We start from the raw sequence: 16,713 nt of genomic DNA on the forward strand, positions 1-16,713 counted from the left end.
GCTCCAGGTCCCGCAGTCTCCGCTCCGGGCCGCCGCCCCAGCTCCAGGTCCCGCAGTCTCCGCTCAGCTCCAGGTCCCGCAGTCTCAGCTCCGAGCCCCGCTGCATCAGCTCCAGGCCGCTGCCAAAAGCCAGAACGCCGCACCAGCAAGTCGGGCCACCTCTGCCTTAGCCCCGAAGACGGCCAGCCTCTCGTTGATGAGTCCTGGCTGGCTCTTCCTCCAGAGCCTCGGGGTCAGTCGCAGGTTGGAGGCCGCCAGCTCCGCCATTAGGCCTCAGCGCAGACGGAGGCAGAGAATGGGGACAAGACACGAAAAAGTCGTATTCCCCCGAAGAAAGAGACAGAGAACATGTTCCACCCCCTCTGACACAACCCAACAAACTAAAACTTAACCAAAACAAGACAAAAAAAACAACAGAAAAAAGTAAAGACAGACGGACTGCAGGCGAGCCGCAGCTGTTAACAGCGCCGCCACTTCCTATTCTAACTTTTCAAGAATCTTTTTGCTCTAAGCTCCTTCCATTTGCAGATTGAAAAGCCTATTTTTAAGGTAGTGATTTAAGTTCCTAAGACATAAGAGCAGAATTGGGCCATTTGGTCCATCAAGTCTACGCCCATCTTACTCTACCATTAGGGCAGTATGGTGGCGCATTGCTGGACTTGGTGCGTTACAGCACCAGGGACCCGGGTCCGATCCTGACTACGGGTGCTGTCTGTACAGTGTTTGTACGTTCTCCGAATGGGCTTTCTCAGATTGCTCCGTTTTCCTCCCACATTCCAAAGACGCACAGGTTTGTAAGTTAATTCGCTTATCCTAGTATGTGGGATAATGCTAGTGTTCAGGAATCGCTGGTCGGCGTGGACTCGGTGGGCCGGGGGACCTGAATTTGCACCGTTTCTTTCAAACTAATCATGGCTGATATATCTTCCCTTCAACCCTATTCTGCTGCCTTCTTCCCGTAAGCTTTGACACCCTTACTATTGAAGAAACTGTCAGTCTGCAGATACGTGTGTGTTTATATATTTTTTTCATTTATTTTGTTCAGGAGTTACCTTAACAACAATTTTTAAAAAGTGAAAAATTTATGTCAAATCCTTGAATGAAAAGGAAAGTGATTTTGGCAAGGTAATAACAGAAGATGCAGCTTTGAATATTCCATTAGTCTAAATTTCTCTATCTCTTTCTGTCAGTGCAAAGTTCAAGGTTGCAGTTTCAATGCCCATGAGAAGCTGGTTCAGATTCATTGGAGAAATGTAAGTGTTCTACTTGATCTAAAATTGTGTTTAGTGAAGAATTAAAATGGACTTCACTCTGTTGAATTTTGTTCTTTTCCATCTGTTCTGAAATTCATGGGGGAAAGATAATGTATATTATCCATAAAATTGCTGAGGACATTGTTTGCTCTCCTCTTCCAAACAGGCACATGGGCCAGGAGCACAAAGAATTAAACTGGATACTTCAGAAGAAATTGCCAAATGGCGTGAGGAGAGAAGGAGGTGAGCTTTGTCTGCCATGATTGTGTTATATTGTTAATCCATCGGGGTTATGGGGGATATACTGTGGGTTCATTCTGAGTGGGTAGACTGGATTTTGGCCAATAAACATTGCTCCTGAAGGGACCGGAATAACTTTGGCCTGTTTTCTGATCGGGTAAGAAAGTACTGTTTATGTGACGTTAAGCTTGTGCCTTTATAAGAATGTTGGCAAGACAGGGTGGTGGAGGGGGTGAAGAATTCCAATTTTGAGATTGTTGAAAAGAATGGGTTTGGGTAGAAGACAGTCAACCTCACAGTTTGCCACTTACACTGTGCTAAAGACAGATTCATAACAAAATCTGATTAGATTTTATAAAATGGTTTACTCAGACCAGGCAGTGTTATACAAAAGTACTGTAACTGTTATATAATCTAGTCTAGGACATTAACAGCACATTTTTGAGTGGACTTCCAGGTCTCCTTTGAACACAGATCTTCCATTATAAAGCAATGCAGTTTGGGAGAACGCACCAAATGGGCTTTGTGAACTATGAAGAGGTTTTGAAGTGGAGTTGCATCAATTACATTGAAAAACACAGCAGCATATTTGAGTACACCGCGATCCCACAAGTGAATTACAGCTGGCCAACCTGCTTATGGTGCTGATTGGTGAAAAAACTATTAGCTGGTCTCTCTGCCGATTGTCTACTTTTTAAACAGTTGCCTGCAATCTTGGACATGTCAGTAGGCCAGCAGGGTTAACGTTTCTGGCCGCAGAACAGTGAGAGGTTAATATGTTTTAATGTGCGGAGTCTGCTTTAAACACTGACCTCATAACTTTGAGGCGTAACTGCTACAACAATCATTTCTCAGCATTTGGTGCTCGATTTACATGTAATTACTTGTTTTTAGACTGCATGATTATTAATTCTTGAAACTCAACCAATACTAAAGAGAGCTAATGGGTTGCCTAAAATTGCAGATCTCATTTAACAGACAGCAATTTTGGAAAAGATGAAGTTGTAAATCTAGACCAGCACTTGAATCGCTAAGGCGTAGACGAACATGCGCCAAGTGTGGGTAAATGGGTCTAATATAGCAGACATGTAGATATCAGCCAATTAGGATGTTGGCCTATTTTTGTACTGCACGACACTAATTAAACTAAACTGCCAAACCTCTCTCTAAAACCATGAACAAAATGTCAGTCTCCGGTTTTTAATTAATTTACTTGAATTTGTAAAATCTTTTCTGGAGCGTTGTCTCAGTTCCCTCAAAAGTTATTTGTAACTTTTATATTCTGCACTCTGGTTATTTTTCTCTTTGCATTACCTCTGTATTGAATGTGGTGTGTTTTGATTGGATAGCACAAATAAACAACGGCTGTCACTGTATCTCGACACGTGACAATATACCAATACAATTACAATTGTTTTGCATGCTTGAAATGGACCCATACTTAAAATGATGCTGGATCTTCTAACAGTGTTATTCCTGGTGACAGCTAGAATTGTTGTATTTTGTTCTGCTGCTTCCACTTGAAAAATTATCTCATGTCACAAACTATGTGAAAACTGGCAGAGCATCCCATTCTCTAGGTAACTCTCCATTGATTGTTTGTTAATCATTTAAGGGATGAGGCGTTGCAGACTGAGCCAGCATTTAATTGTCCATTCCTAAATGCCCTTGAGAAGATAGCAGTGAACTGCCTACTTGTACCGCTGCTGTCTTTGTGGGTGTTGTTACACCCACAATGCTGTTGGGGATGTTCCTTCATTTTACCCAGGGGCATGGATATATTCCCAAATCAGGATGGCAGAGATTGTGGATTTGTAAGGTGCCGTCTAAAACGTGGTGAGTTGCAAGAGTGCATCCTGTAGACAGTACAAACTGCTACTAAGATGGAGTTAGACACAAAATGCTGGAGTAACTCAGTGGGAAAGGCAGCATCTCTGGAGAGAAGGAATGGGTGACGTTTCAGGTCAAGACCCTTCTTCAGTCTGCATCTTTTGTATTGTCAATGGTTTTAGCTCAGATGAATAATTATTCCAAGCCCTGTTCCTCATGACCACCACTTCAAATGAATTTAGTTGGTAATCAACCACTACCATGCTTCTATCTAGTGTATTCTTTTACATTAGTTTTGCTCTGTTGAACACTGATACCAGTACCATCATGATGCAAGCTTGTGTTAGGCCTCATCCTCTGCCTACATGCAACAGAACATACAATACCAGGAATGCACATGTGATTAGGCAACAACTGAGGAGAGATAACTTATTTCGCATATTGGGTTGATGACGAGGGCAATTGGCATCTTAGCACTAAACCACTTGCAAGTGCTGCTCCAAATTATATTCCATCATTTAGCAGTATTTTACTGTCCCTTTATCATCACTGTGTATCCAGGAACATAGTACCGAACAATATTGCGGTGGTATTATCACTAGCACTGATTTAGAAATGGCTTCCTTAAGGCATTTGTGGATGGAGCATAAATACCGTCTTGCCTGCAACATCCACATCCTGTAAATGTGGAGAATTGCCCCAGCTTGTCTTGTCCACAAAAAATGTGACCAAAGCAATCTGCATAATTATTGTAGAAGCAAAAAACTGCAGGTGCTGGTTTACAAAAGACACAGTACTGGAGTGACTCAACTGGTCATGCAGCATCTCTGGCGAACGTGAATAAGTGATGTTTCGGGTTGGGACGTTTCTTCAGACTGATTGGGGGATAGGTGGGGTGGAGGAGGAAAGTTGATATAGACGAGGAGGGTTTTCATAATTTTCCCCCAGCATTTCCCTCTTATTGTCCTTAATTATTGTCTCAGCAGACTATTCTCAATTTTCATGGAAGGCACTATATTTTGACCTACTAACTGTTATTATCACAAATAAAAATTTATAGTTTAAGATTTGAGTTATAACTGTTATCCAATACTTTGACATTATGAAGTTGCAACATTTATGTCCACTTTAGGGAAAGGTGATAAAAGGCCTGGGTTTCAAGCCTCTTTTGAAAAGTGGCATCTCCTACAATGTATTGCTTGGTGGTCTCTAACTAGATTTGTGCTCGTATGAAATGATGCTTGAGCCAACATCCTCATAGAATGTAGAACAGTACAACACAAGAACATGCTCTTCGGCCCATAATGTCTGTGCCAAACATGAATCGGAGACCATCATTATCTACCTGCACAGGATCCATAACCCTCATTCCCTGCATATCCAAATGCGTATCCAAAAGTCTTTTAAATGCCATTAACCTATTTGCTTTAACCATCACCGCACCAACCATCCAAGCACTCGTTAACTGCTGCGTGTAAAAATAAAGAAATAAAGTAGGGGGAAAATTGCCCTGCACATTTTTAAACTTTCCCCTCTCGCCTTAAACCTGTGCCCTTGATGTTTTTGATTTTTACATCCTGGTGAAAAGATTCCTTTTCTAAAAGAATCTGAAAAGATTCTATGCCTTTCATAATTTTATATTCTAGGGTCTCCCCAGAACCTCCGGTATCCAGAAAAAACAGTCCTAGTCTTTTAAACTCTCCCTGTAGCTAATAACCACTCCAGGCATCATTCTGGGAAACTTTTCCAAAGGCTCCACACATGCTTCCTGTAACGGGGAACCAGAACTGCATATGATACTCTATATGCGGCCTAACCATAGTCCTATAAAGCTGCATCATGACTACCTGAACCTTGTACTCCATGTCCCAACCTATGAAACCAAGCCTACCATATGCTTTCTTTACCTTCTTATCTACTTGTGCTGTCACTTTCACGGAGTTATGTACTTGAACCCCAGAGCCCCTCTGGACATCAATGTTGTTAAGGGTCATGCCATTAATTGCAGATTTGTCCCTTGTATATGACGTCCCAAAGTCCAACACCTCACACTTGCTCGGATTAAACTCCATCTGCCATTTTGCTGCCCACTTCTGTAGCTGATCTATATCCCGTGTATACTTTGCCAGCCTTCCTCATAGTCCACAACCCCAACAATCTGGGTGTCATCTGCAAACTTGCTAAACAACCCTGTATATGTTTACATCAGCACAGATCTCTGGGGAACTCCACTGGTCACAAATGTTCAACCTGAAGATTGTCTTTTCACCACAACCTTCTCACTTCTATCAGTAAGTCAGTTCTGAATCCTCTAACCCAGTTCCAAATCCACATGACCAGGTTACTATTCATTCTGTGCATCTTATCTTCTGGATCAGCCTGGAGACGCTATCAAATATCTCTTTCCATTGAAACGAGGGTTCTTGTCATCTGAACCATTGATGCAATATAGTGGAAGTGGTTTGTACTCATTTTGGATCAATGTGACCAACTGATAAACATCTGCCTGATTATCAGCTGATGTAAGACATGGGTATTTTGGCAATGGAAGGCGGAAGTGATATTTTACACTGGTCTGGTGCAGCTTCTGTTTCTTGTTCGGGTCTTCTCAGGTGTGTATAAGTTTTCTGGCATAAATTGCTTTTTGAACGTTTCGTCCATCTCAAAGCCATCATTGTGAAATGGGTTAAAAGACTGAATTGTTGCTGAATAGCATTTTCTGTTCATTGGTCAGGAATTTTCCAACTTTGGCAAATATGACAAGGAAGAGGAAGGCAAGTCAAGAAAAGGAACAACGAGGAGAGATGTTGCAAACTCAGCAGTTTGGGTAAGTGTCTCTGGTTTTCCCTTCCCTCCTTGGGACTTGTGGGTATAAGGGACAAACAATCGGGTATTGGTAGGGGAGGGGTGGCCAGTTGCATAAATGGCTGTTAATATGAGCCTTAGTCATGAATGCAGCTATGTTTTTAGACCAGAAAAGCCATCACATTGAGCCCAAACTTTCTCTCAGTGCCTTCTGCTTTATTCCAGCTGTTGTCTTCCACAACACTTTCCTTGCGGTTAAAGTATAATTAAACTGAAATTTTGTTGTATTCTTGATGCTCTTAATTATGCTGACCGGTTGCATCATGGCTTGGTTCGGCAATTTGAGCGCCCTGGAGAGGAAAAGACTACAAAAAGTAGTAAACACTGCCCAGTCCATCATCGGCTCTGACCTTCCTTCCATCGAGGGGATTTATCGCAGTCGCTGCCTCAAAAAGGCTGGCAGCATCATCAAAGACCCACACCATCCTGGCCACACACTCATCTCCCTGCTACCTTCAGGTAGACGGTACAGGAGCCTGAAGACTGCAACAACCAGGTTCAGGAATAGCTACTTCCCCACAGCCATCAGGCTATTAAACCTGGCTCGGACAAAACTCTGATTATTAATAACCCATTTTCTGTTATTTGCACCTAATCAGTTTATTTATTCATGTGTGTATATATTTATATTATGGTATATGGACACTTATCTGGTTTGTAGTAAATGCCTACTATGTTCTATGTGCTGAAGCAAAGCAAGAATTTCATTGTCCTATACAGGGACACATGACAATAAACTCACTTGAACTTGAACTTATGAAGCTTTTTAAGGATTTTCTTGCTTGTCTTTGAATTTAGGGATGTTATTAGTTAATGCAATACTTCATGTTGTATAACAGCAGATGTCCAAGGGTTTTGACCCTTAAAATGAATCATATTTGCAGCTAGGTTGCGATAAATCTGTGTAACTAAGACTTGCTTCCCCCCCCCCCTGCAAATGGATTTTTGACTTAATATCCCATAGACCGCAATTAGTAAAGTCAAATGACAAAACATCTTCCACAATAATTCTCATCAGCTGTGCTCTGCAGGAATGCATTTCAGCTCCTTCACTATAGTTCCTAAACACTCATACTGAGAGACGAAATTCTGCTCGAACTAAGTTCGCAGGTGACGCCACTGTGGTGGGCTGGATCTTCAACAATGACAAGATTAAGTACAGGAAGGAAAGGGAGAGCTCTCTTTTTAAAATCTGCCTTTCCTCTGTGGCTGTAAAACTATTTTGTTAACTCTGTTTACTTTCTCTTTTGCACTATCTGTTGTACTTGTGGACGGCTTGATTGTACTCGTGGCCTGATTTGTCTGGGTAACATGGAAAACAAAGTTTTTCACTCTTAATAGAAATGACAATAAATGAATACCAATACATCTTTAATTAAACAGTTATACATTTCAATTAAAAAAAAGTATTTCTTCATACCCGTTTACAAACATTTATTCCCTAATTACTCGCAAGCTACTAGAGGTGAGCAGGCATCACTGCAGTTCATGTGGACAAGCTATGTTCACAGAGGCGTTGGGTACAAATTTCTAGGATCTCAATGGCTTTGAAGGAACATTAATGTTTATGCATAGTGCAGGACTTGAAATTGCTGGTTGTATTAATGTTATATTTCACGGATAAAAGATGGTCCAAAACGATACAGGAGATGGATTTAAAAAAATACATTCTTGGCAACTGTGGGAAGTCATTGTTTAATGTACAGTGAAACTCTGATAACCCAGCACCCTCTGGGGTTTGGTTTCTGACTAGCAGATCTTATGGACTATTGAATGTTATTTCTTGTTATTAGAACCCCAGCAAATTTTTAATTCACATTTGTGAATGGAATCCGGCAGTATATTTTTAATTGAAAAGCGAGTGTTGGAAATATCACTTGGCATGTTGGAGGTTTATCCATGGGGATCTGTGCAATAAGAGAATAGATTGTCAACATTTTACTCTATACATTGTGTGTTCCACTGGATTTTCCTGCAAGCATTTCTTGGTATCCAAGTAGTGGAGCTGTTTCACTTGTTTACCTTTACTTGAGTGAACCTTTTTAATTTGTCTGTTCCTCATTCAATACCACATATAATACTATAGTAAGTGCTTGATTTATGCTTTTTATTTTGGCGCTCTGGTTATAATACAGTTATAACTCTGTAACTCTTGTTTTGCAGCAAAATGAAGGGACGTTGGAAAAGGACTTGTAATGGGAACAAAAGAGATTTCTGTGGAAGGTTTAATGACAGGAATGGGGGCCATTTCGGTGAAACACACTTTGGTGAGCAGGGAGGCGCAAGTGCAAAGGAGGACACTGGCCGCATGCAGCCTAATGAGACTTGCAGTAAGCAACCAGAAAACAAGGAGCCAAAGAAAGGTGGTAAAAGAGATGTGGACCCTCTCGGCATGTTGGCACAACATGACGCAGGTGTGTATTGACCACGATTGTGGAAATGTTCTGCATAGATCGTAAGGAGGAGGGGAACAGGGAAAGCATTATGTAGCACCTTCGACTACCTTGGGAAGACCCAAAGTGCGTTATGGTCATCAAATTATATTGGTCATGTTCAGAAACAAGTCGGCCAGTTTAAGCACGGCAAATCCTCCAAAACCACCACCGAGAATTTATATTTTTGGCTGTTTTAGAAGGATAAATATTGCCCAGCACCAGAGTTTCTCACTACCTCAGCTGAAACCATTCGGTCTTTGTATTCCTCTCTCCAACCCTACTAATTTGTCCTGTCTAATTTTTTAAACTTTTGATTGACTGTATTTACAAAGGTTCCATGGTAAAATCGTGGCCACATGGAACACTGATTCTTGCTCAAGGGGCTTGATTTCAAATCCCAGCTTTAACTGCAATTCAGATATTACAAGCTCCATCGGTACTTTGCAATATTGCTAAAGTAGGTTTCCATTGTAGGAAGAAGAATAAAAACCAATATGGCACTTGTGTGTGTACATCATAATGGCAATTCTGGTGAAGCACAGGAACCACATTTGCAACAGAATATAAACTCCATAAAGAATGAGCAAAGAATGCCAGCAGGGGAAAGGTCTCTTAGGAAAGAAATGCACATCCCAATGTAAATGAATGAGTAAAGAGTTGTTTAATAAATAGGACGATACTGAATAGGATATGAAAAGGCAGCATTCATTCGCCAAGATGAAGGTTCCTAACCATGAAGGAAGGGGCAGGTCTCAGATCATTGAAATAAATGAGTCTGAGGTGAAAGATCTGTTCTTTGCCGACCACCAGATTCACACTTTGTTAATCTTGTTCACTACTTGCCGAACATTGCTGGTTTCTATTTGGCTGATGTGCTTGCAACTCCTCATCAAATTACTTTTGGAACAAGTGAAATGAAGCATTATCTCAGTCTGAAAACACGTAGTTGAAGATTAAATCAACTATTTCCCATGATCAGAATAGACCTTTTTAGTTAAATTTGATGTATCTGCAATTTGTTTATTTAAAAAACTCTTATACAGGGTGGGCCTATAAAATATTTAAAACATTTATTAAATTGTTATGATTGCACCAATAATATAGAAAGCCGCCGTTCATGCATTTATAAAATACACTATTTAAAATGGCTCTCCAAAGAAATGGACAAATTAATATTCTGGGTGCTATGTGTTTTAACATAACTACAGGTGACGAGTGTAGTGTCTCTCCTTTTTTCTCTATGGCTGTGGATTGATATTTTGCATAATTCCAACAGTTTATCTTGTCATTTATAGTACTTTTATTTGTGCTCCAGCTGATGGAACAATAAAGGCGGTTAGGGGAGGCTTGTGTGGTGCATTAACTTGGGCATGAACCAGTTTGTCCATGCAATGATTTCTGGGAAGTTTATGTTTTTGTCGGGTTAGGTCAGGATTGTGATTTTGTGGCTGCTACTTAAGATTACAGGTTGGAGAGAGTTGTTTCCAATCATTATTTACCAAATTGCTTCTGTTCTGATTGATTAAGATTGGATTTACAGCCACTTTGGCGGTGAAGCAGCTGTATCTGATTGTGCAGAATTGCAGTATTGCTCCTGTAGTTTTTTTTAATGTCATTGGTGCACTCATTTCACTGTTGCCATCCTTCATCTTATTCAAGTGCCATTCCAAATGTGTGCCCCTGCCCTGTTAACCAATAATATGTTTTTTTTGGGGGGTATTCCTTTCTTCTCACCACTCTACATCAGTCTGAAGAAGGGTTTTGGCCCGAAATGTGGCTTATTTCCTTCGCACCATAGATGTTGCTGCACCCACTGAGTTTCTCCAGCACTTTAGTCTACCTTCGATTTTCCAGCATCTGCAGTTACTTCTTAAACCAATAATAACACTTGCTGGCAGTATAAGGGCTGTAAATGAGTGGGCCCTTTAAGCTAAACACATTAATCGAGAGATCTTCCCAAGGATCTCTGGATACATAGTGTATTTGTGGGAACCTCCACCGTGAAATTGCCCAGGATGATTTAAACTCCCAATAGATCACCAATCAAATCTGAAATTCCCAGTTTCATCTACTCCATGGCAGCTGACCTGTTGATGCTTGAAGCTTGCTGATGGAGGAGCAAAGCATTCCAGGCAAACCCACAATTTCCCACTGATGTTTTCAATGTTTTCAAATCACTTTTGTGCTTTGATTGAAATGATGCGTGTGAGAAAAAAAAGTATCCATTCCATTGAGGGCTGGCCTTGAAGCTAGCTGGTGTAGTGAAGAGTCATCGGAGGAGCTCATGGCCAGGCTGACTGTCTGGATTAATTATGCAATATTCTGGCTGCCAATATGTGCAGCCCCCTGCTGGGGAATCTGTCTGTTTGTTGATAGATTTTGACTGGAACTTGAAAGAGCTGAAAAGTTGTGTTTGGCCTTGCAGAGTCTGACAAGGACGAGAGCCGAGCTGGCGATGAACAAGCAGCAATCGTCGTTGTGCCAAGCCAGATAACGTCAGGCCTGAGCGCACTGATGGGTAATTACAGCTCATCAGACAGTGGAAGTGACCAGGAGCCAGAGGGTAAATCTGAACAAATAGCTTTTTTTATTTCTGTTGAGGAAAATGCCATTCTTAATAGATTATTTTAGATCTATCATTACATTAAGTTGATTGGGGAGTAGATGGAACTGTCTAGGTTTTACAAATTTTCTTCCTAATCCTAGCACAATAATCAGTTAAAGTAGATTAATAGCGTTCTTTGGCCTCTGTGACCGAGGTTTGGTTTCAATCTAGGCTGATGACTATCTGATTATAATCTTGGTGTTACTAATCATGCCTTGTCCTAATACAATTGTTTTTAATGGTTCTTTGCTTGAGACAAATCTCAATTTAGGTGGCCATCTCTTGACCTTGTACATTTTTCTCTGAGATTCACATTTTGTCCTTGTGAGCTATACAAGGGGGTTTCCTTGGAACCCCCAAGGAAAAGGGAAAAGAGGTCGCCCCAGGAACAGCTGAAGAAGAGGTGTCCAGACAGAAGTGTCTGAGAGTGGACTCAACTGGGGAGATCTCAAAAGAACTGCCAACATCCAAGAAGCTATACATGGCCAAGTTATTGTGATGAAGCTGGATCTGCCTACCCATCATTGTTTGGCATTGCTTCTCTGTAATCGATCCCCTTCCAAAGTGTAAATTGAAGCTCTGTGCCTGATGATCATTTAGGTTCATAACCTGTGCATCATTATGATCTGCATAAGAATCGCAAGTACCTCCACTAAAGTCCAACTGGCAAAACATGAATAGAGAAATCTGATGCATCAGTGCTCTGAGAGTGGACTCAACTGGGGAGATCTCAAAAGACCGAGATGAGAAGAAACTTTTTCACACAGAGAGTGGTGAATCTCTGGAACTCTCTGCCACAGAGGGTAGTTGAGGCCAGTTCATTGGCTATATTTAAGAGGGAGTTAGATGTGGCCCTTGTGGCTAAAGGGATCAGGGGGTATGGAGAGAAGGCAGGTACGGAATACTGAGTTGGATGATCAGCCATGATCATATTGAATGGCGGTGCAGGCTCGAAGGGCCGAATGGCCTACTCCTGCACCTATTTTCTATGTATCTATGTATCTTGTGCCATCCCACAGCCCAAAGATGTGTGTGTCAGTGGGCTAAGTAGCTTTTGTCAATCGCCCTAGTATGCAGTTGGTGGAATCTGCTGGGAGTTAATGACAATGTGGAGAGAATAAAATGAGAATAGCGTAAGTGGATGCATAATGGTCATCCGATTCGGTGGCCTGAAAGGCCTGTTCAGATGAGGTAGATCTGACTCCGCCATTACATCTAACTTTGTACATTCTTCGAATGTGTTACATTAATCATTTGATTAAAACAGAACAATGTCAACCTTCCTAATATTTCTATCAGAAATCCCCGTCCGTATTCCTGTCAAAGCTGTTGAAGAAAACGTTGCACTGGAATCTGCACCACAAAATGCAAATGAGCAGGAAACGAAAAGGTGCAAAAGCAGCATTGCAGATTTGGAATTGGGCGGTCATTTCAAATGCAAGGATAACAGTAGAGGAAGAGTTCGTAACGCACGAGAAAGACGGCCTTGCCGGCAGAAATTATCACCTTGGCCAACCCTGCTTGAAATGGTGAGAGTCATTCTCTGTTTATACAGTGCCACACACCTATATGCTCTGTTCGTATGTGTTGCACTTGTACTTGCTAGAGCAAAAGATTAAGTATGAAGTGTGGAGGCTATGTATGAATACTGTAAAAGATCAAATATACTTGGTCTTATGGCTAATACTCCTTTTCCACTTTCTCTCCCTATGTGTGCCTAACAGTTCTTCCCAACTCCTGCTTATTAGGAAGTAGCAATCTCACGACTGCTGGCTGCACTGGTCAGCCCACGTGGAACAGGCCAGGAACTGGATTTTAATACCCATGTCTTCTATTCATCGATCTGTTGGCTAATTACATCCTTGATATCCTATTTATTTGCTGTTTAGGGTAGGCCAATAAAGTGGAAGAATGTTGGCTGCAGGTAGCAAATGAACCTCTGAATTAAAGGGTGGCCAAGACATTTGCAACAAAATATTGGTTCAGTTGCTGTTGCTGTTTCTGGTTCAGGTATGGGTGTTAAAATCCAGATTGGTTCTCTTGGTCATTGGATGAGGAATGAGTGAGCTTTATTCTGCATTGTGTATTTCATGATGATACATTGGTAGCAAAAAGTGTGGTGTTTTTCTTTTTCCTCCAATTCTTGACATCATTTCAATATTTATTATAATCCATTAGTATTTCAAAGAGGAAATTCAAAAGCTCATGATTTAATATGGACTGGATCCAAAGAGTACTGTGGTTAATAGACTTTCGAAAGCCTTAAAATTCCTGAATCCGATTTTCATCAGATTTTATTTCTGGCAAAGGCATCATATTTAAAAAAAAAAAAAAACCTCAAGGTGAAGTGCTACCTATTATATAAAAAATTTAAAAAAACAAAAAAAACAATCCTCTATTTTTTTTTTGTGTTGCAGTTGTTGGCCAGAGACATTCGCCATGAAAGAAATGTAATCCTGCAGTGTATTCGGTACATTACACAGAACAAATTCTGGGACCTTGAACCAAAAGTAAATGGGGCGAGTGTCAGGCCACAGTTGTCAATAACATCAAGTGATGAGGAACCACATACAAACGGAACTGTAGAATGTAACAAGACGTCCGGACCTGAGGCCTATGCACCTGGACATACTACGAGCCCGAAAGCTGAAAGGATGGGCCCGGGCCCTTTGCTGTCACCAAGAAGCCCACAATTGTTGTCCACAGCTGAGCTGCCAGAAGCACCCCTGGTTACATTGCCTACAGTAGATGATGACATTTGGGAGACCCCGGAAGCCATCTGTGAAGAAAGATGATAAAGAAATCCTAAACTTGGGAAAAGGGCAAAGACTATTGGTGAAAATCTGAGGACTTCCGCAGCAGTTTCTTTGTTTTATATGGAGATTAGAATTTGTTCATAATAAATTAAACTGCTTAAAATGTGATTATGACATTTCAGGCATTTTGAGCTGTTATTTGTTCAGTTTTAAATATGAATGTAGAATATCGGAAGTAATTACTTGCAATTTAAATTACTATTTCAGATCTTAAGCGTTTTATATTTACTCATTTTGTAAAGACTTGCATTTCTGATTATTTTCCTTTCTAAGTTATTTCCAGTCCGCTTTCTGTTAATTGTTCTGCAAAATGATTTCGAGAATCAGGAACTTAATGGAGTGCCATAGTCATAGAGCTATAAGGCAGGAAACAGGCCCACCCAGAGTGGCTGAGGTTGTAACTTTTACCCAACTAACCTGAGGCTGATTGTAGAGTGATTAACCTATTTATGCTGCCTGACCCGCTGAGTTACTCCAGCACTTTGCGTCTATCTTTGGTCTCAACCACCATCTGCCGTTCTGTGTTTCTACATTTTGTCCAAACCCATTTAGAGTTTGGGGCAAAAGGAAAAACCATTTAAAATAAAATACATCCAGTTTTGTTTCATAAAACAATCTATCCTGCCTCAACCACCTCGCTGTTTTAAATTTAGAAATACTAAGGAAGTGTGAGTGGTTCCAGAATTTAATTCAGCATTTCAAAAGCTTCCCTTTTACACAGTAGCTGGAAGTGCACCTCATCAAATGGTGCAGGGCTCTTGTAACAAAGTACAGTAAAACACTGATAATCCAGTATCTTTGGGCTCTGGCAGTACTAACACCAACAGATTTTCCTGGTAATTCAATATTACCCCTTTTAATACCCAAACATGCTTTTTATTTTATTTTATACAGATGACTCCATAGTAATCTTTACTTTGAACCCAGTGAGATTAAAGGGGGCGACAAAGATAAAAGTTCAATGGACACAAAAAGCTGGAGTAACTCAGCAGGACAGGTAGCATCTCTGGTGAGAAGGAATGGGTGATGTTTCGGGTCAAAGTCACCAATTCCTTCTCTCCAGAGATGCTGCCTGTCCCGCTGAGTTACTCCAGCTATTTGTGTCTATCTTCGGTTTAAACCAGCATCTGCAGTTCCTTCTCACACAAAGTTCAATGGACTCCAGCTCCTGTGGAATCATACCCATTCATGACCCCAACCCATGATGGCAACCCCATCCTGGAACTCAAGCTTGGGACGCCTCCTGCTCTATTCTAGGATGATATGCAATTGGGTGCCAAACCATCAAGATTTCTAAGCTATCGAATGCTGGATTTTTGCAGTTTTGCTGTATTCCTGCCTCCACCATCCCGAACCTTTGTTTGCTTTTGTCAGTTTGTTTACTGGTTGCAAGTTGCAATGATTGGTTTGCCCATCTGCCATGCCTATAACATTTCTGCATCCTCGAGTTTGCTGCTTCCATTCAGCATTGGTAAAACCTTGTAATTTATGTTGATTTATACAAATAAAATCATGTTTTCCGATATTCACGAGAGGGTTAAGAATGCCATTAATATGCTTCAGAAGTAAACCAAGCTTAGGTTAAGCAACTTCAAGGAGCTTTTGAGTGGTATGTCCCCTGCATCTGGCACTGATTTTAAGCTAAACACAGCACTGATAATTGGTCTCGACTCTAAAATGAAAGCTACAAAATTAAACCTTGTTTATCTTTTGATGGTTTTATGCAGTTTGGGCTGTATTGATTATAAGCTGCATCCAATACAGACTGGAGAAATTGAGGCTTACCATTGTGATTTGAATATTCTTTCATCATCTAAGTGTGTAAACATGCTTAAATGATGAAAGGCCTTGAAATTGCTTACAGTCATCAGGGAAAATATACTAATCAATATTATTGCAAAATATTTCTAGCGTTGGGTTGGTTTTGTCATCTGTTTTGAATTTATACTGTGTTTTGAGGTTTGACATGTGGAGCCCTTCAGTATTTCCAGCTGCCTTTTGTTGTGCAATTGTGCTGCTTCCTGATGATAGAGCAGGGTTAACAGGTGTGACACCAACTGTGATGTGGGGAAAAAGATGGCATTTAAGACCTTGGTCTGTAATTGACTTGGTCCAAGGGAGGATTAAATGGCAAAGAGTGTGAAGATGGTAAACCAAAGCCCAAAAATTATTCAAATCTTAATTCAATATCTCAAAGCTTTGTGAAATACAACTAGGTTGTGACTGTAATAAATGAGGCTCCAAACTCTCTCATTGCTTTGTTTGAAGCGGCAGATATCATTACACCAGTTGTAGAACATCTGTGTTCCTTACAGCATCTTGGGTGTCATATATCCTACAGTTGAGGATGTATTAAGTTTTTATTGTCTCATTTTATATGACTTTGTAAGGGGTTTTGAGCCAACTAGAAAAATTGAAATTCATCATGCTGTGTTTACTGACAATACAAAGGCAAGATGGTTTGTACCAAATACCCGTTAGTTAAATTACTTTCAAGACTCGACATGCAGTTGAGGGGAGATTGCAATTAGAAATGGTTTGAGTGCATGACTCTCTGGATCACTTGTTCCATGCTGGGAAACGGCTCACCCTTGCAACATCTACCACCAAGAAAGTCGAGCAAGAACGTCATGAGAACATCAATTTTTTTTTCTTTTTTAAGCTGTGCA

At 40.8% G+C, this 16,713-nt stretch overlaps 1 protein-coding gene across 1 annotated transcript in view; it reads left to right on the forward strand.

Annotated features, from left to right (window-relative positions):
- The window catches only part of nufip1 (nuclear FMR1 interacting protein 1), a 31,650-nt gene extending 17,498 nt beyond the window's left edge, over window positions 1-14,152 (forward strand). Inside the window, exons 4-10 of the mRNA XM_033032879.1 lie at window positions 1,191-1,253; window positions 1,420-1,496; window positions 6,058-6,150; window positions 8,352-8,602; window positions 11,049-11,186; window positions 12,528-12,757; window positions 13,646-14,152. Coding sequence (XP_032888770.1) covers window positions 1,191-1,253; window positions 1,420-1,496; window positions 6,058-6,150; window positions 8,352-8,602; window positions 11,049-11,186; window positions 12,528-12,757; window positions 13,646-14,023 — 1,230 coding nt within the window. The 3' untranslated portion in view covers window positions 14,024-14,152. The remainder of the gene's footprint in view (window positions 1-1,190; window positions 1,254-1,419; window positions 1,497-6,057; window positions 6,151-8,351; window positions 8,603-11,048; window positions 11,187-12,527; window positions 12,758-13,645) is intronic.
- Window positions 14,153-16,713: the final 2,561 nt, after the last annotated feature.

The sequence above is a fragment of the Amblyraja radiata genome, chromosome 14, assembly GCF_010909765.2.
Source record: "Amblyraja radiata isolate CabotCenter1 chromosome 14, sAmbRad1.1.pri, whole genome shotgun sequence".
Taxonomy (NCBI): Eukaryota; Metazoa; Chordata; class Chondrichthyes; order Rajiformes; family Rajidae; genus Amblyraja; species Amblyraja radiata.